Genomic DNA, 26,987 nt, shown 5'->3' on the forward strand with positions numbered 1-26,987 from the left:
GGATTTTCAAAACTTCTGGTCCACTACTAGGAGTGCCAAAAATAATAATGGACACCATATTTTAACTCCTTGCAATTTTAGAAATTCATAGAAACTGAAATGGGTGCAATCGGAGCTTTCTAGGTCGATCAGTGGGTTTGGGAGATTTTAAGGATCATTCCATTCATGATTTAAAAGGAGTTCAAATATGGTGTCCATTATTTATTTTGACTTTTATAGATGTTAACAAGTAAAACTAAAGAATCGACAAAAAGTCCACATTGGGCGATATGTAATCAGTCAGAATCACCAAAATTCTCCACGTTGGGCTGATATGATTCCATATCAGGTCCTTTTTATGCCGATTCTTTGATTTTTTTGTTAACATCTATAAAAATAAATAATGGACACCATATTTGAACTCCTTGTAATTTTAGAAATCCATAGAAACTGAAATGAGTGCAATCGGAGCTCTCTAGGTCCATCAGTGGATTTTGACCGAAACCCACTGATCGACCTAGAAAGCTCCGATTGTACCCATTTAAGTTCCTGTGGATTTCTAAAATTGCAAGGAGTCCAAATATGGTGTCCATTATTTATTTGAGCTTCTTCAAATGTATTAAAATATGATTAAAAATTGACTAATGTTATTTCTAGAGAAGAGAGAGAAGAAAAGAAAAATAGTAGAAAAAGTCAAATTATCAGATGGATAAAATAGGAAATGTATTTAAAAAAGTATGCTCTTTGGTAAATACCAAAGTAGTATATGTCTTTTGATAAATTTAGATTTTCATGTGCGTCCTTTGTTAAATTGGCGTTAAAAAAAACATTGGAATTGCAATTTAAAACTTATTCCACAATTTCTTTTATTTTTTATTATGTAAAACGACTGTGAAAGAAAACAAAATATTGTCAATAAATATATTTTATCATCACAAATAAAACAGAGTTAAAATTTAAACGGTAATAAAGTATCCAACGAGCATCTTACTATACAGAGAAATAATAAATTTATTTTTCTCGCTCTCAGGTACATCTGGTGTAAAATTGAGTTAAATTTGATTGGGTTTAAACTTCGTTTTTATAAATCATGTTAACCTTTCCTATATAAATGATTGTTATATAGGATAAAAATATTTATCACGATTTATATATCTATATTTAGTTGGTGGACCGACAATATTAGATTATTTAGAATGAATATTATCATTTTTACTCCAATATTCAATCTAATTTAGCTCTCAAATAGTATATCAATAGACAATAGTTCAAATTACAATTGTGATAAATAACTCTCTCACTTAGGATGATATACCTAATTTACCTTCTTTATATCACCGTGGGACACAGAAGATAAAAGCGTTTAGTGTAAATATTATCATATTTGCACGAATGTTCAATCTAATTTTTATTAAAAAATCTCATTAAGTTTGATAAATATATTTTTTTATTGAACTTACTTAACATATTTTTATCTTTATAATTTAAATAAAATAATTTAAAAAAACCAAGTTTTGAACTTTGTTTAACCTAAAATCCGCTTCATTTATTGCCCTAAACCCTGAAGAGTGAAGACCCGTTCTACCTGTTATACTTGCTCGTAATGTGTACTATATTTTTGAGATATGATTTAATTCATTATCAAAACACATTATTTTAAGGACAGAGGATCTCAACTCTCCTGAGAGAGCGTCACTTATCCGCGTTCGATCTAACTACTGCGCGGATCAGTCGGTTCACTGTTACCTGGTTCATCGAGTGCCATCCGTATTTGGATACCTGTAGAACAAGACGTAACTTGTTGCCAAAGGATCCAGGTTGAGAGGGCCCCGGGTCGTTCCTTCCATTGAGGCTGGGAGAAACCGCCGGAGCAGCGGCGACGCCGACGCCGACGCCGACGCCGACGCCGACCCCGACGTGGTGGATGGGAGAGCGGCACGGATTCTCTATCAATTGCTTCTGCTTCTGGTGCATTGATTGAAATTAAGAATCAACCCGCGTACCAGAACCCTAATCCACTCCATTCTCGCATCGTCTGGGGATCCATGCTCAATGCCCGTCAGATAGAAACAACTAGGAGGAGGAGAAAGGAGCGGGGCGGAGGGTCCGAGCTGCTTTTTCGGCAGGTGGTGGAGCCATGGGGAATAAGATCGCAAGGACGACCCAGGTGTCCGCGTCGGAGTATTACCTCCACGACCTTCCTTCCAGTTATAATCTGGTGCTAGTGGAGCTCCTAGGCCGTGGACGCTTCTTCAAATCCATACTCTGCAAGCACGACGAGGGCCTAGTCCTCGTCAAGGTCTATTTCAAGCGCGGCGAACCCCTCGACCTCAGGGTTTCTTTCCCTCACGTTCTCTCGTTGTGTTACTGAGGTTGTTGTTCAAAGCGAGCTATTTGATGCGCCTGATTTTGTAGGAATACGAGAGGAGGTTGGCTCAGATTAGGGATATCTTCCAATCCGTGCAGCATCCTCATGTTTGGCCATTCCAAGTGAGCATTGTTTTCTCAATGGTTAACTACTCAATTTCTTGTCAATATGTGCCAACTTTCTGGAATTTATCTCTGTAGCATAGCATAACACTAGACAGTAGGAAGTTTTGACTTTCAGTTACTTGTATTTTAGAATTTTACCAAGAACTCATTCTTTATTTAGTGCAGTTGTTTGTCGAAATTGAAAATTTATTAACTTTAAAACTTGTCTACTACATGGGATCCTCATCCCTTTTCTGATAAAATCATTAAAAACTCTAATAGACTTTTGTAAAACAAACTAAACAATTTATATGGAAACTGGCTACACCTATCATATCCCATAATTTATGGAATTTTGTCAACCTATATATGATTATAAAATGATGATTTTCTACACTCCCCCTCAAGTTAGGAAATAGATATTTATAATTCCTAGCTTAGATACAATACTTTGAAACATTGAGCTATTTAACCCTTTAGTAATTATATCTGCAGGTGGTCCATGTGTAGTTATGTAAGAGGTACAAATCAACTCGCTCCCTAGTCTCCTCGATGAAGCATCTGTTGATTTCAATGTGCTTCATTCGATCATGTTGTATTGGATTGTGAGCTATGCTAATCACAATCTTGTTATCACAATAAAGTCTTATTGGCTATTCTACTTGATCTTCCAGTCTACTAAGGTGATTTTTAACCAAAGTAGTTCACACATCATGAACCATTATTCAGAATTATGCCCCTGCACTAGATGGCGCTACATATTGTTTCTTGCTCCTCCATGTCATAAGGTTACCACCAAGAAAGGTGCAATATTTGGTGGTTGACCTGCTGTCAACCATTGGCCTAGCATAATTAGCATCCGTATATGCCTCTAGCACCTTCATTTCTTTTAAACAAAATATCCTTAGAATCCCTTCCATGGTGTGCCTTTGAGTGTTACAATACTTGGTGAGCTTGCAGATGAACCTCTCTTGGGTTATGGATGAATTGACTAATTACTTCAACTATGTATGTCCGGTTGTGCATGAGCTAGATAAATAACTTTTCTCTACTGGGCATTGATACGTTTCCTTATCTACTACTACTTTTTATGCCATTCCAAGTCTATTGCACTACTTGCTGACTTGCATGGTGCATTACCTTTTTCTTCAAGGAGATTTGTAATATATTTATATTGGAAGATAAAAATGTCTTGTTTAGAATGTGTCACCTCATTTCCTGCCATTATTATATTATCAACATATGCTAAGCGTTGTGACTCCCTTTGAAAAATAGTATTTAATAAACAATGGATGATTCCCTTGGCTCTTTCTATACTCCATGATGATTATAACTTTGCAAATCATGCGATTGGTGATTGCTTAAATCCATACAGGACTTTTATATTATTTGAACTTCCAAATTATTTTCATATTCTGTTTGTACCTCCATATAAATTTCTTCCTCTAATTCTCCATGCAAAAATGCATTCTTGACATCAAACTCAATTCTTTTGATCTGGGTTAGATTCTTAGACTTCCATTAGTTTAGAGATAACCATCTTCTTCCTCAAATTAAGTTTTACTGTTTCAATGACAAAATTGGAATTTTCATGCATTGATTGAAACACAAGTTCAGACATAGGATTTTACATAATTCAGACACAGGATTTAATATAAATTTGGATACTAACTTAAAGATTGGAAGGAATGGCCGAGTATGAAATTCTCTATCCTTATCTTCTAATATTAAATTTTAAATAAGGTGTGGTGAAGTAAGATGCTTGTGTATTTAAAGTAACGCATGCCGACATAGAGAATTCTTTAAAGGAGGATGATAACACTTGTTCTCTGAATAATTGTATTGTCATGATACAGTAAAATTCAATACCCAACCTTCTATTAAATTTTAAATAAGGTGTGGTGAAGTAAGATGCTTGTATATTTAAAGTAACGCATGCCGACATAGAGAATTCTTTAAAGGAGGATGATAACACTTGTTCTCTGAATAATTGTATTGTCATGATACAGTAAAATTCAATACCCAACCTTCTATTCTAGTGCAATATAGGGCAACTCAAAATGCAGTGGTGTATGATAATCTCATGATCAAGTTTTAATGGGGGTCTGTGTTTCAGATGCTAAAGCTAGGGACAGTAAAGAGAAATAAATGCAATTGACAAGTATGTAGATTCACTAAACTATAAACATGAACACTAAACTATAATCATAGTGAAAGTAATGAAAACATTGCAATCTAATCTAATCTAACCTACTTGCATTCCTACCAAATAACAAACATCACTAACATTCAAATGAACTAAATCATCGTTGGAATTAAATGAATTAAAATGCATTGACTGAAATGAAAGTAATATAAGGGGAATTAAACCAAACACATTACAATAAAAAAACTAAATGGAAAATCAAGCACTAGAGATCTCTAAGTATTGGAAGAAGCTTGTGGAGGAGTCCTGGGATTGCGGATGATGGATGGCCGGAGATGTGGAATGGTGGTGCCTCTCTCAATTGGGTCAAGGGCTTGTGGAGATGGCGTGGCCAGAGGTAGATGATAATGGGGCCTCTCCCAATCGGGTTGAGAGCTCCGGTTGATGGAGATGTAGTTGCTGACGGCAGTGCATGATGATGGAGTCTCTCCCAATATGGTTGAGAGCTCCGGTGGATGAGGTGGTGGCACCTCTCCCAATCGGGCTGAGGGCTTGATGTGGAGATGGCGTGACCGGAGGTGGATGACGATGGAGCCTCTCCCAATTGGGTCAAGAGCTTGATGTGGAGGAAGGTGGCCGCTAGAGATGGGGTGGAGATGCGATTTTTCTTGTGAGATGGGATGGAAGAGGAGAGTGGTGGCATTCGGTTGATGAGGGAGATGAGGTGCGTGAGCTTGGATGGAGGAGGCATGCGTGACCTCTCCAGATGAGGGGGCTGTGTGAGTTCTCCATGAGATGAACTGAATTTGCTTCAATTGAACCGACCTCCTTTCTCCAAGTGAACTGAACCAAGATGAACCAACTCCAATTGAGCCAACCCTCTCAAGTTGTGAACCACCTTTGGATGATGAACCGAATCTCTTCCTTGATGAACCCCTTCAACACTTGAACCAACCCTCGATCTTGAACCAGACTCTACATTGAATCGGCTTTTAATTGTGGGCCCTCCAAATTGAATCAAGTTCTGAACCGTTGATTGATTGAACCATTGATTACTTGAGGAGGTGAACCAACTCAATTGAGCCAGATCTCTTTTAATCTTGAGCAAACTTTCTCCTTAACCCTAGCCTTGGGCTAAGATTGGTTCAATTCGGTTCGAGTCCATGGCTCATCTTGATTTCCTACAAAACCAAGTTCACATTTTAAGAAATAATGCCATAAATGAAGGAAAAATTGTAATGAACTCAAAATAGATCCTTACTTGTAAAACATGATATAAAGATGAATTTAAACATACGAGAGGATTAAAACCGTCAAGTACGAGAGCAAAATAATTATGAGCTCTGATAAGGAGAGAAGGAGAAGAGAAGAAGAGGAATTATGAGTTTGCAGCTTTAAGGTTTTGGTTAAAGGAGTCACATGGAAAAGGAAAAAAAATAGAAGAAGAGAAAAAAGGGAAAAGCCTATAATTGGCGAGAATAAAAGAAAAGAGATTTTAAAAGATGGAGTTGGAGAGAGAAAGAAAAGAGATTACAGTTTTGATACCATGTTGAAATTGAAAATTGTTTTAATTTAAAAGCTTGTCTAATGCATGAGATTTTTTATAGATTGATTATTGAATCATGACTTATTCTTCGTAAAATAATAGACTTTTCTAATAAAAACCCTAAAAAATTTTTTTATTGCAAATTACCTACTCTATCATATCTTGATTTAATTTTTATTGGAAACTAGCTACTCTATCGTATCTCAGTCTATAAAATATTTTCAGCCTATATATAGATATAGAATTCTCACATTGTCTAATCACCTGTATGAGGAAATTAATACTTATTGGGTGAACAAATGAAGAATTTTTTCATTTCTATTGCAGAAAATAGTTGCTTGCCTAGTTAAACCTTATAAATGTTTGCATGCAGCCTTATGCTTCTTCTTCCTTCTAGTTTTTGTTTTTTAATTTTTTTTTTGGTTCTCTTTCAACATTGTTTCTAAGCTTTCAAGTTGGCATATAGTTCTGGCTGGAAACTGACAAGGCGGCTTATCTTTTGAGGCAATACTTCTTCAGCAACCTTCATGATCGGTTGAGTACCAGACCCTTCCTCAGCCTTATTGAGAAAAAATGGCTAGCATTTCAGGTATCTCTTAATTTGTCATTCATCATGAAGTGATTAATCATCTTTATGAATACATTTTTGTTGAGATAAAATTTCTTCTCCCACCTGAAAATTGATAGCTTTATGAAATTTTATGCTCACTTTTTGATCCATTTTTACCTTGAGCGTGCCACTTTCCTTTCTAAATATGGGTCTGAACCTATCTTATTTGCATGTGCAGTTACTTTGTGCAGTGGAGCAGAGTCACAATAAAGGAGTTTGCCATGGTGAGAACAATTCTTTTTGCCAGAAGGAAAATGTCTTGCTCTGAAAATCCCATGTTAGAAATATTCATAAATGAGGTGTTTTGTTAATAATAGGTGACATCAAGTGTGAGAATGTCCTAGTCACCTCTTGGAATTGGTTATATCTTGCTGACTTTGCGTCTTTCAAGCCAACATATATACCAGATGATGACCCTTCTGATTTTTCATTCTTCTTTGACACGGGTGGGAGAAGGCGATGTTATCTTGCACCTGAGGTTAGTTATGTACTCTGATGCTTTTTTAGCATCTTTAATCTTTGTGATTAAAAGTTTCATCAAATGGTATTAAAAGACAGATTTGAATTTATCAAAGGGTGTAATGAACGTGGAGGTTTGAGTTTAGGAGAAGAACAAGTGAGTTGTGAAAAACAAGCATAGTCTTTAAACTATATTATATTTGTAAGGAAAAATGGAGTAGTGCCATCAAGTATATTTCATAGGAGTAGATATTGATGAATGTATCATGCATGGAGCAAAGATTGAGTGGGCAAAATGGGAGTACTTTTTGAGTCCTCTTAGGCTAAAATAAAAAATTGTTATAGATTGATACGGCTAGCTAGGCTCTTATAGTAATGAATTGTGAAAGAATATTGTATTTTTGTATTCATGAAAATGAATTATTATATATAACACCCAATAACTAAATAAAACATGTGGACAAATCATAGACTATAATATAGAATTATTAAGGGGGTGCTTGTTTGGGGGGTTTGGAATGGGAATGGAATGAAACATGGTGCTTGGTTTGGGAAAATGATGGTGGGTCCCACGGATTGATTCCTCTAAACATAGGAATGGGCCATTACCCATAGGAATGGGTGGTATGGGAATCATTCCCATTTCATTATTATTGATAATCATTCCTATTCTCATTCCATTTCCCTTACCCAAACCAAGCACCCCCTAACTCTTATGTCCAATAACTCTTTAGGCTACGTTTGGTAGGGTGTAATCTGCCTTGTAATGTAATCCCTGATTACATTACAAGGTTGATTATTTTGTTTGGTTTAATTTTAAACTTGTAATGTAATGTAATCTGGATTACAAAAGGTAGTGAAGTTTTGTAATCTGGATTACAAAGCAAATACTATGTAATCGGATTACATTACGAGGTCACCGTTTAACTAAATTTTAAATGTCGAATATACCCCTAGTCCACCGTGGCCGCCATCCACTGTCGTCGGCGACCACCGCCGCCGGCGTCCGGCCGTCGCCGCCGGTGACCACAGCCTGGCGCTGGCGGCTGCGGCCAGCGATCGCCATCGCCTGCGCCACCGCCACCACCGCCGCCGCCGGCCGGCGGCGACCACCGCCGGCCGGCGGCGACCACCGTCAGCCGCCACCGCTCGCCGCCGCCACCGGCGACCACCGGCCCGCCTGCGATCGTCGCCGGCGACCACCGTCGGCCGTTGCCTGCGATCGTCGCCGGCGACCACCGTCGGCCGCCGCCGGCGATTGTCGCCGTCGCCGGTTGCCGGCGATTGTCGCCGTCGCCGGTTGCCGGCGGAGGAGGCCAACGGCGACGACCGTTGGTTGCCGCAAGCTCCGGTAGAGGTGCGCTTGCGATGGCCACTGGTAGAGGTCGCAGGATATTTTTGTCATTTTATAATAATACGAATTACATTCTTTACAAAAAATAATGGACACTAAACAAAAGAATGTAATTATCCTTGTAATCAAAGATTACATACATTACATTACCAAACGTAGTAATGTAATCAAGATTACATTACATTACATTACAAATTTGATTACATTACAAGCAATATTACATTACACCCAACCAAACGTAGCCTTAATATAGAGTTATTAACTCTTATGTACAAATATCTATGCTTGCCTTTCTACATGAAAAACACAATCCCATAAGTAAAAAAACCAAAAGATGCTTGATAGGAATCACAAAGACATAATACTATTACAATGTATTTGAAACTTTAATGATGCAACACTTGGATTGAATTTGATGCCTATCTGTAAGAGAGTCTATCTTTAAAAGACAAAATTGGCGAGAATCTTTAGAAGGGTCTGTATGGATTTCTTTCTCAGCTCCTCTCAAATTAAAGATAGTATCATGGTTTGAAGTGTTGTGTCAGTTGGCATAGGTAGAATTTGTCGTTCCCCTTGCCAATCGGCACGGCATTGGATTTAGCATAGGAGTTGACAAAATATACAAAAGAGAGATCGAGGGACAGAAGGGAGGAGAGTGTTTTTGAGTCTCCACTTATTCCTAATCCACATGTTTACTTGGACTCCACCTAACCTTTTTTTGATTTACATTCAACCTGTGAACCTTAAATGTTACTTTAACATAGCTTAATTAGTATCTAAAAACTTTTAAAAAATTATCTTAAAATGAAAAAAAAGAGGATAAAATTTGATATCAAACATTCACGAAGTTTTTTTTTTTTTTTACTTTTATGATGCCAAAAGATTATGCAAGCAAACGATGGGAAAACTATGATTCGGTAAGATTGTGCCTAACTTTTTATCTTTTGTATCTTTTCTTAGCTTGGTTCAAATGCCAAGAAACAATTAAATTTGATACGACACTTTGATTAAATAAAAATTTATTTAAATAAGTTAAAAAATAATTTATTTATTTTTCTTTCATTATTTAAATTTATTTGATGGGAAGATCATTGAAGATAATGGATAGATTGATGAATTATCCATGTGTGTACTTAATGGATAGATTAATGGATAATATCCTCTAATTTTTTTTTTTGAATTATACCTGTGGGCTTATGAGCTCAGACCTTTTTTTTTCCTCTTGGAGAATTTGTGGAGCATCCATGTGGGTGTCAATCTGGTCACAACACTAGGGCAGAGATAAGCTGGGGTCTTTAGGTCTTTGCTTCTCCTTACCCCTTTTGAAACCCTGATTTCAATCCCTCAAGATGAAGAGGGAGAATTCTAAGGCTGGCACCCAAAAAAGTTGATTCCAAGCTTTTGACGAAGTATCGAGATGAATCAGAAAAAGTGACTGGGAAGCCATCGAAATCGAAGTTCTATAAGGATCCAAACAAGCACAAGAGTCCTCCAAGTGCCTTAAAATTTGAAGAATTAAGTAAGGCCTTTTAAGTAAAATAATTGTTTTAACAAGTCAGTTGCAGACTTTAGCAAAGCTAGAGGAGATAGGTAGGGATGGACATGTTAGAGGCCATGAAGGGTCTTTATGTGGCTGTCTTAGCCAAGTTAAAATTAGAGTACATGAAGATCATGATTTCCTAAGTGACTGAGGAGGAAGTTGTGCTGTTGTAGCAGTAGACAACAATGATGATTCAAATTAGTCTAAATTTGAGGTTAATGATGATGAAGAGGAATGTGATAATTTGCGAGTGAGAAGAGCAGAGAGGCTCAGATGTTGAAAGAGGGGATGTTGTTGGCCTAGAGATAGTTGGACCATACACTTATTTTATCAAGATATTTTGAGGCTTGAGTATTAGGTGATTTCTCATTATAGCCTTGAGAGTGAAACAATTTGCAGGTTTGGTCAAAATTGAAAGGGAAGGGTAAGGTGATGAATGTACTAGACCGAATTGTCATGCACTGTAACAAGATGCTGCATGAAATTCCATGTAGTTTTTATCAACTAATCTAAGATCCCTTTTTAGTGATTGATATTATTGATGAAACCATCCTTGAAAAAATCATATAAACATGCCTGCATAAGCAAATCAGAAAGAGGATGGTCTTAGGATGACCTGTTTGTCAATGTATGCTCCCTGTAACTTTGGTCTTTGAAGGAGAGAACTAACCCTTTTGTCAATTGATGTTCCCATTGTAGGACTGCACCAACACCCATAGGATCTATGCACCATTAGTTCAATCCTTTATCGGAGACATATTGGAAGTTTCTAGAAGGATGAAAGAAAGTGAAGGCTGCTTAATGTACTAAGCTAATTGCCGTACATTATAACAAGGTGATTTGATGAATATCATGTGGTCCTATACATTCATATAAAGTTTTTTCTTTTTGACCAATATTGACAATGAAGTCATCCTTTAAAAACTGGACATGCGATGCATAAGAGCATATAAGAATCTCAGGATGGCACTATTATATGAATTTCCTATTATACTCGTAGTTTTTGGAGAAGAATCTATGTAGTGGCTACATGGATAATTAAAGCATTGTGAGAACTACCTATATTAATGAACTTATGAAATAATGTTTATATGAAGAGATTCCTTGTTCGTAATTCTCATTACGTGCATGAAAAGATCACAATTTTCTTTTTAGGGATGATACCTGAGAATAAGACACCAAAGCAAAAAAAGACATCAATTTAACATCTATGTTAGTGTTCTAAATCTGATGAAGTACCTTTTAATAACTTGGCTCTCTGTAACGTATGAGTGGGCATGTTCGTGTCTGTCTTCTTGGAGATTCAAAATTTTCTTAATTTTCATGACTGAACTCCCAAGAATCCATAGAAGTACTTCCTATGGTCCTATTTTACATTTCATATTTATAAATTTTTACATTTATTGTTTAAATCTTCTATAAGAGAGAAATGTATATCTGTTATTCTTCTTTTAGAGGTTTTATGATCATGGAGGTGAGTCACCTGTTGTACCAGATGCACCATTAAAACCATCGATGGACATTTTCTCCTTGGGGTATGTGTGTTTTTCACTTAATACACTATCTTTATTTTCTTCAAGTTAGTTGCATCATCTCAGCTGTGTTGTATAAATTAATTCCATTAAAGTTGTATACATTAATTGAGTTCCCAAAGGCATAGTGGTGGTGGTAAGCCGCAACATAGCTGTCAGACTACCATTTCAGTTTTTGTAATTCACTAAAACATTATACCTTCAAGAAATTCCTAAAGTCAATATATGTCTTTATTTTCTTTTATTAGATGTGAGGTTGATCTGAGCATAGCTAACTGAAGTCATGATACTACTTATCAACTTTGAAACCCCATTTTCGTTATGGAATCATTTGCGATATTACAGTGTTGTATTGAAGGTATATTATATTAATTTGTTGATGCAGATTATCTACATTTTGCCTATGCTGGTATGGTACTGATTTTAGTTGATGTCTACATTATTTTTCAGTCATGTCGGCACCTTATACTATGCTTTTGACTAATCCAGTTTTCATGTTTCAATTCTACAATGGTCCTCACTGACGTACTAGATCATACATTTAGGTTTATTGTTCTTTTATCTAAAGAGAGGAGACAAGTTTCTTTCACATGAGGGCTTGGAGTTGTTGGAATTTTGGGAAGGAAAGAAAAGGGAAGAATAAGATGAGAGGTGTATAATGATGATGAAGAAAAGAGATGAGAAGTCTCTTGCACAAGGGTTTCATCTATGATCACTATTAAGACCTAGAGTGGTCCATAGATTGAATTTCTTCTCTATAGAGTAGTCTTGATCACTATATATAGGCATGTTCTAAATAGGGATGATTGGATGCAGGAACAGTAAGAAAAAGCTAGAGGAGGCTGAAAAAAGTAAAGAGGGGTTGGAGTGAAGAAGAAAAGATAAAATGGAATTATCATGGTTTAAAATTTCGTTATGTGCGGGGCGAAACGGGTTTGGCATTCCTGCCCAGCACTAGCACTGCAGGCTGCCGGGGGTAGCAAAGGCGACCACGACCTCCATGGGTCGTAGCGGGGACGAGTGTGGGATGCGCCATTTTTAAACCTTAGGTTAATAATTTCAATCAACTCCTAGCTATAAATAGGAGAATATAAACATGCTTAATTAAACCCTAATAAAACTATCCCATTAATTATATATATATATATATATATATATATATATATATATAGAGAGAGAGAGAGAGAGAGAGAGAGAGTTTTGTTATCATGTTCACCCATCTATGGGCAACCCGTGGCCATTTAGTGTTTTTTTTTTTAATTTTCACTTCCTTTACCCTAAACCCTATTTTTTTTAAAAAATAATTTAACTCTAGGTGGCCATGGGTTGCCATAGATGGGTGAGCAGGAAACATTTATATATATATTTGTTTTAATTCTAAAAATATATAATAAATTATTTATTTACCATATGGAGGCGCCGCGATTCCATTTTTAAAAAATTATTTTATTATTTTATATTTTTTAATATTTAGATTATTTTTTAATCAATATATTTTATATTTAAAAAATATCGAAACCATATCGGTATAGCATGATACGGTACTAAAATCGTATAGTTCCGGTCATGAACCGAAACTCCGATATGAGTTGAGATTTTAAACCATGGGAACTATTGTATGGTTCAGGGACTCTTTATCTCTAATCATTTTCTTTGGGGTTTTCCCCCATTTTTCTTTCTATACACATTCAATAGTTGTTGTTTCATATCACTGGAGCCAAGCTGCACCAGCACGTGGTACCTATTCTTAGGATTCTAAGGATTCTAGCTTCATAGGAACCTATGTGAAATGAAGTGAAGAGTTGGAATGACCTTTTATTTATCTTATGAACAAGCACCTATTCTTAAATATTTTAGGCTGATCTATTTTAGCAATTGTAGGAGGTGATCTGGGATAAATAGGAACAAATTTGAATGAATGTAATGGAAATTTCTTTCCTTTTTTTGTATGCTATAAAGATAGTTTGGTTCTATCATAAAGTACAATGACCTCACGTACTTCTCTTACCAAGACCTTTTTTTTGTGCCCACTAGTGCTCCCCCCATGGTTCTAGGACATAATTATGTCGGTGCTATCACTTTGTCTCAATTACCAATTTACTGATGGATCTGGCCTCATTTGAACAATTTTGTCACTTGTATACAATTCTCAGAGATATTGAGTGGTTCAATGACCTTTTTCATTATCTACAGATTATATGAGAACTTTATTTAGTTCATCCTACAACAGGAAAACTTGATCTTGATTGTGGATGTAGACAAAGGAAACTTTTAAATGGCCCCTCTAAGGCTTAGTCCTGGTAATTATTAACCAGAAAATAGGATGATGAGAAAATCAATAATCTTGTTTTTGTATTTCTTTATTTTTTAAATTTTTTAAAAAGTAAAAATAGGTTGACTATTCTATATGAGATAAGTGTAGGATTTTGTATGTTGCAGCCAAGTTTTCAATGAAGCCATGTTTCAATCTGATAGGTGAGTTTGGTGTAAGTTTAATCTAGGATGCCTAGGTAAGAATGATCTGTAGACATTAAATTAAATGTATCACATGCTGATGTAGTATAAATTTCTGGTATAAGGTGGTTGTCACTTTAGCTGCGTACTGAATATATCTATCACCTCCACTGGGCTGTAATTTCCTTTTCTAGTTAAATGATTTAAATGGATAAACAATTAACTCAATCCTGTAAATGGCCAATGAGATTTTCTGTTGTATTTTGCTTTCAGATGTGTTATTGCTGAACTTTTTTTGGAGGGACAACCATTATTCGAGTTATCCCAGCTACTGGCATATCGGCGAGGGCAATATGACCCTTGTCAGTGCCTAGAAAAGGTACATCTTTAGGCATCCATCCAAGTTATTAAGGTTTCCCTCCATTTTATGTACTATTTCCTTTCTTTTTATAAAAAAATTGGACTCTGAGTTGATTTCCATTTGTGATTTTTTTTTGCTTCAAAGTGCGTTCCTCTTAATATCATCTATTTGTTTTAATTGCTTGCTTACAGTTAAATAATTTAACATTTCTTGACTAGAACTTATCTGATTTATAACTATTGTAGATACAAGATGAAGGTGTTCAGAAAATGATACTTCATATGATTCAGTTAAATCCAAATGCAAGGTTATCAAGTCAAAGTTACTTGCAAAATTATGCATCTTCAATATTTCCAAGCTATTTCTCACCATCCCTTCACAAATTCTTCTCTTATTTGGTTCCGCTTGATTCAGATGCAAGGGTGAGAAAGCCTCCTCCATTGCCTGTAATTGCAATCTATTTTAAACTTCATTCTAGTAAAAAGATGCCATTTGGTTCTTCCATAGGTTGCAGCAATTGAAAGAGCATTCCATAAGATTCATGCACAAATGATGAGTGTCAGGTCATCAGATGATGTCATTATTGACTCATCTGCATCTCCCAAACTCACAGACAAAGAAGGTTTTCAAAATATCAAAGGTGCGACTCAAGGTATGCTTTTGGCTAGAGGGGATGCAAGAAGCAGATCAAGGAAGAGTACAATTGCAGGCCAGGTTCAGCTTGTTGGAGATATCACTTCACTCTTGAGGAATGTAGAACAAATAAATCATTCTGCGCACAGTGATGTAACACAGAAGAATGCTACAATCTTGTCTACTAATGATTCTGATACTGACTGCACTAGATTTTCTAAGCAATCAAGGACCTTGAAGAATCAGCCATCAAATGATCTCCAAGGGCACAAGCAGAAAGATTTTCTATTTCTAAGAAACATCTTTAAAGGTGAGCTGGACTCTTTGATGGATGCTTATGATAGCCAGACAGATACATACCGCATGCCATCTTTTCCACGGTCAGGTGACAAAAACAGTTGCGATGGCATGGTCCTGATTGCATCATTAGTATGTTCTTGCATAAGAAGTGTGAAACAGCCACAACTCAGAAGGGCTGGTCTCCTCCTACTGAAGACCACTTCCTTGTACACTGATGATGAAGATCGTCTACAACATGTCCTTCCATATGTTATTGCAATGCTTTCTGATCCAGCTGCTATTGTTCGCTGTGCTGCTCTTGAAACATTGTGTGACATTTTAACTCTTGTCCAAGATTTCCCTCCTAGTGATGCAATGATTTTTCCTGAGTATATATTTCCAATGCTTTCCATGCTTCCTGATGATCCAGAGGAGAGTGTTAGAATTTGTTATGCTAGTAATATTTCTAAGATTGCATTGTCTTCTTATAGATTTTTAATTCAGGCTGAGACTATAGCTGGTGGAGGGCCTCTAGGTAAACCAACTATAGCACAAAAATCACAACCTCTTATTATGGAATCACCAAGTAAGCAACGAGGCTACAGAATTGACAGTCAGCTTATGCAATTAAGGAGATTGTTAGCTGAAATTGTGCAAGAGCTGGTAATGGGTCCAAAACAAACTCCAAATGTCCGTCGAGCTCTTATGCAGGATATTGGCCACCTATGTTACTTCTTCGGTCAGAAGCATAGTAATGATTTCCTATTGCCCATTCTTCCAGCATTTCTCAATGATCGAGATGAGCAGCTTCAATCAGCTTTCTATAAACATATAATTTTTTTCTGCTATTTTGTTGGCCAAGTGAGTGTTGAGGAATATCTTTTACCATACATTGAGCAGGCTTTAAGTGATGAAATGGAGGTTGTAATTGTGAATGGTTTGGATTGTTTGTCCATATTATGCAAAAGTGGTTTCCTACGAAAAAGGACGCTTCTTGGGTTGATTGAGAAAGTTTTCCCTTTGTTATGTTATCCAATCTATTGGGTTAGAAGATCAGCCGTTACTTTCATTGCTGCTAGTAGCAAGAGTTTGGGGCCGGTAGATTCCCATGTTTATCTTTCTCCAGTCTTACTCCCTTTTTTAGACAGGGTGCCAACTTCTTTATCTTCTGAAACATCTCTACTTTCATGCCTGAAGCCTCCAGTCTCTAAAGTAATATACCATCAAGTTCTGGAAAATGCAAGGAGTTCTGACATGTTGGAAAGACAAAGAAGGATATGGTATAATTCATCAACATATTCAAATCAGTTGGAAACTATTGAACACACTAGGAAGGTTTCAGGAGAAGTGAAATCCAATAATATTTCTTGCAAAAGAGAATCAGATTTACAAAGTGGAAAATATGCCAACAGTACAACACTGAATGCATCTTTACCTGTTGTCGAGGATGTTGCTGTAAGAACAGGGACATCTTTTCAGATCTCTGGCTCAATGGATATAAGAGATTCTGTTTATTTGGAAAAAACACAATTTTCTGCATTCACATCTCCGCAGGTAACAGCAGCTAATACTTCTCTTTGTGATGTGCCTACTGACGGCATTCCCTTGTACTATGTTAGTCTCAATAAACTTGCATCTGGTATTGGTCCTGAATCTTCATGTCAGTGGAACCCTAAAGGTGTCGCTGCTTCAAGCATGCGGTTGGAACCTCTCGACAAGCCATTTGGCTTATCTAATTCAGTTCCACCCAAACTGGTTTCAAGCTCTTTTTTAAATATCAGCACCAACATCAAACAAGTTCAAAAGCAAGCTGATGTTGTATCCCGGGACTCTGAGCAATCTGCATTTCTTACCAGTAAGTTTCAGGATATAACTGTTTACGATGCTTTGAAGGGAAGCTCATTGAATGATGCCTCACAGTCCGAGTTAAGTGGATTATCTACCTTTGCAAGAGCATCTTCGGTTCCTGATATAGGATGGAAACCACGTGGAGTTCTGGTTGCACATCTCCAGGAGCACAAATCTTCTGTGAATGATGTAACTGTATCAAATGACCACACTTTTTTCGTAAGTGCATCTGATGATTCGACTGTTAAGATATGGGATACTAGGAAATTGGAAAAGGACATCTCTTTTAGGTCTAGGTTAACATATTCTCTAGATGGTTGTCGAGCTTTATGTACAGCTATGCTTCGAGGCACTGCCCAAGTGGTTGTTGGTGCAAGCGATGGAACGATTCATTTATTTTCTGTAAATTACATAAGTAGAGGGTTCGGTAATGTAATAGAAAAGTATTCTGGTATTGCTGATATCCAGAACAGAAAAATTGGTGAAGGTGCGATTCTTAGTGTGTTGAACTGCTCTAGTATAGATAGTAGCATTAGTCAGACTGTTTTATTCACCACCCAGAGATGTGGAGTTCATCTCTGGGATACAAGGGCAAATTCTGATGCCTGGACATTTAAAGCTGTTCCAGATGAAGGATATGTCTCATCTCTTGTAATGGGTCAATGTGGAAACTGGTTTGTATCTGGTTCTTCTAGAGGTGTTCTGACACTCTGGGATCTCAGGTTCCTTCTGCCAGTGAACTCATGGCAATATCCCATGGGTTGCCCTGTGGAGAAGCTATGCTTACTAATTCCACCATTGAACTCAGTGTCTGCTATGACAAGGCCATTAGTTTATGTTGCTGCTGGAAGTAATGAAGTCTCCCTCTGGAATGCTGAGAACGGAAGTTGTCATCAGGTATTTAAGACCACTCACTTTTCCTCTGTGGTATGTCAAAGTAAACAAGTGCTGCAATTCTACATTAGAATCTTGACCATGCATTGCAACACACAATAAAGCTTCATGATCCTTTTAGAAGTTACTTCTTGACTTTTTCTATCTGAAGTGTCGATTTCTAACATTTGTTTTTTTTTAAAAATATTAATTATCCACTAGCACTACTATATTTATCAGTACTACTTTGTATTTGTTACTGGTTTTTCAGTAGCTTCTACTTTGTTTATAAGCATTACTAGTCCTTGTTTACCATGAAAAAGCTGAATGCACTAATTTCTAAATGAATTACTGTAGAAACCTTCATTTGATATTACCATCTGATGCAGTGTAAGCACTAAGGGTGCGTTTGGCTTGTGCGTTTTCCATTTTCAGTTTTTGGAAAACGCGTGTTTATGAAAAATGATATTTGGTTTGCATTTTCTATATCTGTTTTCTAAAAAAAATAATGTCTGTTTTCTAAAAAAAATAGATAGCATTTTCTGAAAAACTAGAAAATGTCAAAAAGTTATTTTCTATTTTTTAGAAAACACGCGTTTTCTAGAAAATGAAAATGGAAAATGCACAAATCAAACACACCCTAAGGTTTCTAAGATAAAGTTTCTCATCGATTTTCACCTAAACATGATAAACTATAGTTGACTCACTTTTGTGGATAGAAACTTGAGACACCCACCTACCCGTCTTCTTTGAGTATGGTATATCAAGCTTTTGTTTTAGACTATTTCTTTTTAGGCTCACCGAATTGCATATGGTACATGAATCATTGATATACATTTCTGTGTTACTTTCCTCCCCTTTCCCCACCCAAGTAGACCCAGCCTTACTGCAGAATACCTCCATACTAGAAGTTCTCATTAGTCTAGTATTTACACAAATGAATACCATATTAAGGGCTTTAGATATGGTTGGATCTCTACAATTAGAAGCAGAATATAGGCACTGAGGTTCTAGGATGTAGTTGCACAATGAGTTTTATCCCTCATCCAAACAAAATAGAATGATAGCCTGTACCCCTATGGATCCCAACCTTAGCCATCCACCCTCCTCATCATTTGATTGGAGATGGAATATTTTATGCCAATCAATCCTACATTGGTACAATTAGACTATTTTATGCAACTCATAATCTTAGGTTGGTTCTAGGTGCCTGAACCAATCTATTACCTGTACAAAAGAATGCCAGTCAGATCAATCAGAGTAAATTGTAGCTGGTCCATATTGCTAAAATGAAACAGCTGTATAATTATAGGAATATGACAAGAGGATGATTCCTCATATGGCTTTTGGAGTTCTGTACCCTTTGGAAGGACTAGATATTTTTCTAGATCTTGTTCATATTCCTCATGTAAACATTAATCTCTAGATATTTGCCTTCTTTCTTTTTCCCTAAAAATGGTGTAGAGTTGCTTGTCCTTGTTATCTGTTGGCAAGTTACAATGTGGTATCACTTGCCCTGTGCAAAAAAAAAAAAGTTATGATATAGTAAACTTCCTGATGGGTAAATGAAGAAAATTTGCTGCATTTACGTATAATTATATTTCAAATAAATTTGCAGGTGTTGAGAGTAGCAAGTGGTGAGCACGAAGGTGAATCAACCCATTTTTCTCTAGCGACAGAGAGGCCTTCTAGAAAGCAAAGTTCTCAATTTGATGGGAAAAGAAATATCAATTCCAAATATAGGATTGATGAGTTGAATGAACCAGCCCCTCGTCTTCAGGGTATTCGATCATTGCTTCCATTACCTGGGGGAGATCTGTTGACTGGATGTGCAGATTTGACAATACGTTACTGGGATCATACAAGGTTCTCAAATAAATCCATTGGGTTTTCTTGTTCCTGTGTGATTTTTTTTATTTTTGTTTTACATTATTCTTTTTCATGATTTGCAGTCCTGAGCATAGTTATTGTGTCTGTGGTCCATTGACAAAAGGCGTAGGAAATGATGGGTACTATGATATTAGGTCTAGATTTGGTGTGCAAATTGTGCAGGTAATTTTCGAGTTTGTTGTTTCTTTGTACTTCTTTCCTGGACATTTCAGTAAGTATTATTTGTACATCAATTTCACTTAGCATTAACTTCTGATTACTGCAATATTTTAGATGAACAGTCAAGTTTCATGAATGGTTCATTCTCTCTTTTTCAAGTAAAATATCTGAAATACTTGAATCTTAGGAATTTTATTATGTTGAAATTTGACTATAACTTAATCTTATTTCATGGGATGCAGTAGCATTGTATTTGAAGATTGGCTTTTATTTCCAAGTTGTTTCTCTGGACCATTTGTGCTTCTATACATATTGCCAATAAAAGTTGCTTTCCTGACAATATGCATAGAAGGTCATAGGATTTCAAATTGCTTCCTAGTAATCCAATAGGAAAAGAATCACTGTATCAAGGGAGATCAACTTTGCCGGCACATATGCTGATATGGTGCAAGCATTTAGGCTGATTTGTTGATCCACATTGTATATTTGATGCAAAACTAGAGGGCATACTAATTTTACATCTGCATTGTGCAAGGGGATAAAGACCATAGTAGATCCCAAGTTTGGTTATTAAATTTGTCATGTGGATTACCACGTCAGAAGAATAACTAATGTGATTATGAAGTTTCTTGGTACTAAAAATTTAAGTTTATAATTAATGGTTCTTTTCTTGGGTGATAAGGAACTCCTGGTGCTGATGCGTGGCTTGAGCTTTGCCTGATTGTTCAAGTAAATTTGCTAAATCTTTTCTTAAATGTCTAGCAGGAGATGAACAAGCGGTCGACTAAGTTGACTCAGAAGACATTCCTTTCCACGGCAGCCACTGATTCTGCTGGGTGTCACCGTGACTCTGTGCTTTCGTTAGCATCTCTCAAGTTGAGCCAAAGGGTTTTGATCTCAAGTAGCAGAGATGGTGCAATCAAGGTATGGAAATAGGAAAATTGAAAAAAACAAACTACCTTGTGAAGTCACATTGTACATATTTTAGTTATTCAATAATATTTGAAAATTCAAATTGTATAGAGGGATGATGATTTAGAAAATTATTTGAAAAGTTTTACAGTGTACAAGTTTAAAGCCTAAAATTCTGCCTTGTTATTTATTAGGAAGGCCAATTGTCATTGCCAATGTACCTAAACTTGATTGTATGAATTTGTATAGAGAATCATACTCATTACAGTCGTCTGAAATACCAAGTAGATTTCTGCGACGAAGTTAGTGCATAAAATGTACTAACACAATTTGTAAGTTTTGATAACATTTGTTGCTCAAAACTCAACTTACCTTGCTTGGTACTTCTAGGACTTTTACCTTTGTCAAGTGTTTAGCTCTATGTTGATTTATTGGGACTTCCACTGTCTTGTGCTTGTTACCTGATTCACTATGACTTTCACTGTCTAATACTGACTAGGACTTTTACTGTTTAGTATCCATCAAGATTTCCACGGTCTAGTATCTATTAAGACTTCTACTGTCCGGTACCTTAGGACTTTTACTATTTGATTCCTACTAGGTCTGTCATTGTCATTGTTTAGTATCCACTGAGACTTTCCAGTATTTACTTAGTTTTCGGTCATCTGATCTACCAAAACTTGTCCTTTGTCAAGTTACCCGTACACTTGAGATACTTGTCAGATCAAAAATAATCTAACTTTAAACTGATCATATATCAAAACATATATTCGATGTGGATATATATTCGATGTGGTGCTCCCTGTATTGGACTAACTTGCCAAATCAATTAATTCATCAACTAGTTCAATCGATTGAATTCTCAATTATGATCATCATATCATCATAATGATCTAGTCTGTCAAAGTCGACTTCTATCATTCCTCCATGCATATATATGTCACTCAACTCTTATAGCTCACCCATGAAGTTTTACCTTCGTGCTCCCCTCAGCCTTCTCCCTTCAGGTTTTTTAGTTCCTTGATGCACAAAGGCCCTCGGCTTGTATTCAAATGTCATTCTTTACATCTTCGCCTATGTAATGCATCTCCATCGATTGTTATTCTTGCAGCCTTGATGCTCTTCCTTTTTCGATTCCTCCTGTTTTATACCATCCTTTATATAATTTGAATCTCAAGCCATTACAGTTTCAACTTGGTTGCATCAAGTCATGTTCTAGAGTTACTCCAACATCTCAGTGTTTCTCATCCCGGGTTCCTCAATTGCCTTATACAACTCTTTCTGATCACTTACTGACCTTCAAGCTACTAAATGTGTCATCTTGGTCATGCCAAATCATTTGAGTTGTCCTCTCAGAACGATTTAATAGTTAACGCATGAGATGTCATTAACTTAAGATCTAGGGTTCAAATTTTGGTATAGCCGAAGTTATCTTCCTCATATGTTAGTCACTATTGTAAGGACTAGTAACCATCCATGATTTACATCCTTCGTATTGCTCTTGAGAGGAATTGATGGAGATATTGGGGACGAGCACAACAACCTTTTATCAACTTGGTCACGCCAAATCATCATCATATCATTGCTTGACTTGTTTAACTATCCAAGTTCAACGTATATTCTTACAAGTTCCCCGCACGCATCATAATGGAAGGCTTAACTTAAATTTTTTATCCAAATATCAAAATTCTTGCACAGGATTGCTCGGGACATGATTGTTTCTTTTTTTAATTTTATTTTATGTTTGACCATCCATTTAAGTCAAATGAATGCAAATAAAATGTATATCATGGGACCTAAGTTAGGCTCTCTAGCCGTGTCAATTTTTAAAATTCACAAAATTTAACAAACCTTTGCGAATTTCTAAATTTTGCAAAGAGTTTGTTTTACTATAATTTTTCAAAAACAAGTAAAAATGGTTCAATAAATCTTCAACTTTTAACTGAATCATATAGATAAGTTTAAAATTACTAAATGGTTAATTTTAAACTTACCGTACTCATTTTCCGTTTTACCTTAATCAGTTGATTGATAAAATAATCAATAGAATTAATTTTTATTTGAAAATCAATCAACTGATTTTTAACACTAGTTGAATCAATTTCTCTATATGTTGATGTTTCGAGTAAATCAATTGACTGATAATGAAAATCAGCTGAATCGATTTGCTTCTGTATTAAAGTTGATTTTGAATAAAATCGGTTGATGGAATAAACAACCTCGAATTGACATGAAATTAGTTCTTATGTGTTCAACTAGTTCTTTTGATTATATCCATGTCCTTAAACATCAATTTAACCCAATATCTTGAGAGCAGTGATTTTTTTGAATATAAATATGTTTGAAAAATTTAATTTGTATTAAAAAAATTCAAAGACATAAGAATTAATTTTATGTCAATACGAGGACATTTGATCCATCAACCAGTTTTGCCCAAAAATGACTTTGATATAGAAGCAAATCGATATGACTGATTTTCATTATCAGTTGACTGATTTTCATTATCAGTCGACTGATTTGTTCGAAACTTCAACACAGAGAGAAATGGATTCGACTGGTGTTAAAAATCAGTCGACTGATTTTCAAATAGTAATCGACTCGACTCATTTTTTAAATTAGTCGGCTGATTAGGGGTAAAATAGGAAGTAGATATGTGATTTGATAATTTGAAATTAACCTATGCGATTTAGTAATTTCATAAACTTACCGACTAGTTCGGTAAAAAGTTGAAGATTCATTGAACCATTTATTTTTTTTGAAAAATAATCTAAATGGATTTTCATAGAATTTTTGGATAAAATTTATTTTACCGAGTAGATGTTAGTAAAATTGGCTGATTGACCAAATGACTTTGGATTGAAATGAAATTAGCTCAAATGTCTTAGTCTACTTCTCTTGATTATATTCATGCACTTGTTAATTTGATCAAATATTGAAGCGGTAATTTTTTGAACATGAATATATTTGAAAAATCTAATTCACGTTCAAAAAATAATCGCTCTCAATATAAATGGTCAAATTGATATTTGAGAACATGAATATAATCAGAAGAGGTACATGAACATGGGAGAACTAATTTCATATCAATCCTAGATCGTTTGGTCCAAAATCTAGTGATGGACCTAACGTTCTCGGATTGATATGAAACTAGTTTCTATATGTTTGTTTAGTTCTCCTTATTATATTTATGCCCCTATACATCAATTTGATCAATATATTAAGAGTCGTGATTTTTTGAATATGAATTAGATTTTTCAAATATATTCATGTTCAAAACATCACTACTCTCAATATATTTGGTCAAATTGATGTTTACGGGCATGAATATAATCAGGAAAAGTAGACGAACATATAGGAGTTAGTTTCATGTCAATCTGAGGTCGTTGACCAAAATTGGTTGATGGACCAAACTGTAAGTACTCCGAGTTGGTTTTGATGTGGTCAACCAAGTCAAGTCATGTTAAATTTTGATCCTTATGTCTAAGTGTGAAGGAACTTAGGAACACAAGAAGTCGAGCAGAAGACACAGTGGACAAGAAGGATGATATGGGAAGCGAGTCAAAGGGATCGGTGCATTCGAGGGAGGAGAAGCTGTGGAAGAGTACACTGGTAGAGTGAGAAAGACACATGTGGTGCTTTCGAGAGACGAGAAGCCAAAGCGGAAGACTGCTCGAGGAGAGAAGGCCTGAATTAGATTATGGTGAGCTCAACTCTGGATAACTGGAGAATCACCCAAGCTACTAGAGCAGAAGCCAGACAAGTTAGCGCAAAGTTGACTTGTCTAGGCGCTTGGACTAGGTCTGGGTGCCCAGACTCTAGGCACCTAGACCACCCTGGTACCGATCAGGGTGACTTTTAGAAACCATTGCAGCGTGGATAGGTCTTGGATCCATATCAGCAACACTCCAGGAGTCTGGACCAGTCTAGGGGCTCGGGCGGGGATGAAATTTTATCCCCAAGCCATTGCAAAGCTGATAATTTGCACCGCTGGGGGCGCTAGGATTGGGTCTAGGAGTTTGGGAGTGCCACATCATCAAAATGGCTATTTCGATCTATGGGCTATAAATAGGGCCCTAGTCCTAGGAATTCAAAACAACACACTTGCTTTAACTTCTGTAATCTTCATTTTTAATTGTTTGTTCTTTCAATGATGTAAGGGGCTTCTCCGCCTCCAAGAAAGGAAACTTTTAGTGATCTCAATTCTTCCTTTGATTAGCAACCACCCATATTGCAAACCAAATAAATTCCTTGTGTCCCTTACAAGCAATAGAAGATTTAAATTCTAACTTACATGCAATTCACCCCTCATGTCAGCCAAACTGGGACCATCACAAACGACCTCAAATTGACATGAAACTAGTTTCTATGTATTCGTATATTTCTCCTAATTATATTTATTCTCGTAAACGTCAATTTAACCTAATATATTGATAGCAATGATGTTTTTAATATGAATATGTTCAAAATATCTAATTCGTGTTAAAAAAATCACTACTCTCTATATATTGGATCAAATAGATGTTTGATGAACCTAGACAACTCAGAATGATATGAAACTAGTCTCTATGTGTTTGTCTAGTTCTACTGATTATATCCATGCTCTCAAACGTTAATTTGATATAATATATTAAGAGCAATAATTTTTTGAACACAAATGTATTCGAAAAATCTAATTTGTGTTAAAAAAATCACCACTCTCAGTTATATTAGGTCAAATTGATATTTGAGGGCATGAATATAATAAAGAGAACTAAATGAACACATAGAAACTATTTTCATGTTAATCTGAGAATGTTTGGTCCATCAGTCGATTTTGAGCAAAACTGGTTGATGGACCAAATGTTCTCGGATTGACATGAAACTAGTTCTTATGTATTCGTTTAGGTCTTCTTATTATATTCATGCTCTTAAATATCAATTTGACCTAATATATTGAGAGTAATAATTTTTTGAATATTAATTATATTTTTCAAACATATTCATGTTCAAAAAATCACTGCTCTCAACATATTAGATCAAATTAATATTTGAGAGCATGAATATAATCAAGAGAACTATCAAAATACATGGAAACTAGTTTCATGTTGATCCTGCGATCCAAGGATGTTTGGTCCATCAACCAATTTTGCTGATGGACCAAACATTCTCAGATTGACATGAACTAGTTAATATGTGTTCTTTTACCTTTTCTTATTATATTTATTCCTTTAAACATTAATTTGACCCAATATATTGAGAGCAGTATTTGTTAAACACGAATTAGATTTTTCAAACACATTTGTATTTAAAAAATCATTGCTCTCTGTTGGAGTTGCAAGGTTGCAAACATAGTCCAACATTGAAAACACATAGGAAAAGATCATGAGTTTATAAGAAAAAGATATCTCCATTGGTATGAACCCTTTTGGGTAGAGCTCAAGAGCAAAACTATGAGGGCTTAGGCCCAAAGTGGACAATATCATACCATTATGGAGATATTTAAATTCTTTTGGTCCTAACAATTGGTATCAGAGTGGAGTCGTTCTTCATCGGACTAATCATCGGAAGAAGCATGAGCCAGAGCCATGATCCAAGATTGAACTATGTAGGTGAAACCTTGAATGAAGTAGGGGAGACCCTGAGTAGGTTAGTGACCTAATGCTTGAGGGGAGGCCCTGAGCATGTCAAGAGTGACCCGATGCTCAAGAGGAGGCTCTAAGAATGTTAAGAGTAACTCGATGCTTAAGGGGAACCCTGTGATCCTTTGTTTGAGGGGGGGGGGGGTGTTGGTATAATTTGCATTAACGGTCTAACTTAGGTTTTGATGAATGACAAGTGAGTTAAGTTAGGTGTTGTCGTAGTCTAACTTTGTTATCAAGTGTGCAGGGTTGACTAAACCCAGTCAAGATGTTCAATTCCTGATTGGTTGAAGATCGGGTGTGTGATTCCACCAAGTTGGGA

The 26,987-nt window shown here is 36.1% G+C and overlaps 1 protein-coding gene across 3 annotated transcripts; it reads left to right on the forward strand.

The window, feature by feature from the left end:
• The first annotated feature begins 1,758 nt into the window (after window positions 1–1,758).
• On the forward strand, window positions 1,759–21,490 carry LOC122055936 (serine/threonine-protein kinase VPS15-like). Of its 3 annotated transcripts, none has more exons than XM_042617630.1 (12): window positions 1,759–2,314; window positions 2,395–2,469; window positions 6,610–6,732; window positions 6,932–6,977; window positions 7,071–7,231; window positions 11,562–11,641; window positions 14,366–14,471; window positions 14,699–14,875; window positions 14,961–18,110; window positions 19,705–19,952; window positions 20,039–20,138; window positions 20,898–21,490. In XM_042617630.1, the coding sequence occupies exons 1-12, from the start codon at window positions 2,117–2,119 to the stop codon at window positions 21,069–21,071; spliced, it is 4,638 nt and encodes a 1,545-aa protein (XP_042473564.1). In that variant the 5' UTR covers window positions 1,759–2,116; the 3' UTR covers window positions 21,072–21,490. The 3 variants fall into 3 exon arrangements, with proteins under 3 accessions (XP_042473564.1, XP_042473565.1, XP_042473566.1); XM_042617631.1 differs by having other exon boundaries at window positions 20,901–21,490; XM_042617632.1 differs by lacking the exons at window positions 1,759–2,314; window positions 2,395–2,469; window positions 6,610–6,732; window positions 11,562–11,641 and having other exon boundaries at window positions 6,926–6,977.
• Window positions 21,491–26,987: the final 5,497 nt, after the last annotated feature.

Source organism: Zingiber officinale, chromosome 3B (assembly GCF_018446385.1).
Source record: "Zingiber officinale cultivar Zhangliang chromosome 3B, Zo_v1.1, whole genome shotgun sequence".
Classification (NCBI taxonomy): Eukaryota; Viridiplantae; Streptophyta; class Magnoliopsida; order Zingiberales; family Zingiberaceae; genus Zingiber; species Zingiber officinale.

Excerpts from the sequence above, each read along its gene's own strand:
- LOC122055936 (XM_042617630.1), top strand. The coding sequence starts at position 2,117 with ATGGGGAATAAGATCGCAAGGACGACCCAGGTGTCCGCGTCGGAGTAT. Across the intron at positions 2,470-6,609 it reads CTCATGTTTGGCCATTCCAA|TTCTGGCTGGAAACTGACAA; the intron begins GTGAGCATTGTT and ends GTTGGCATATAG. Across the intron at positions 14,876-14,960 it reads CGCTTGATTCAGATGCAAGG|GTTGCAGCAATTGAAAGAGC; the intron begins GTGAGAAAGCCT and ends GTTCTTCCATAG.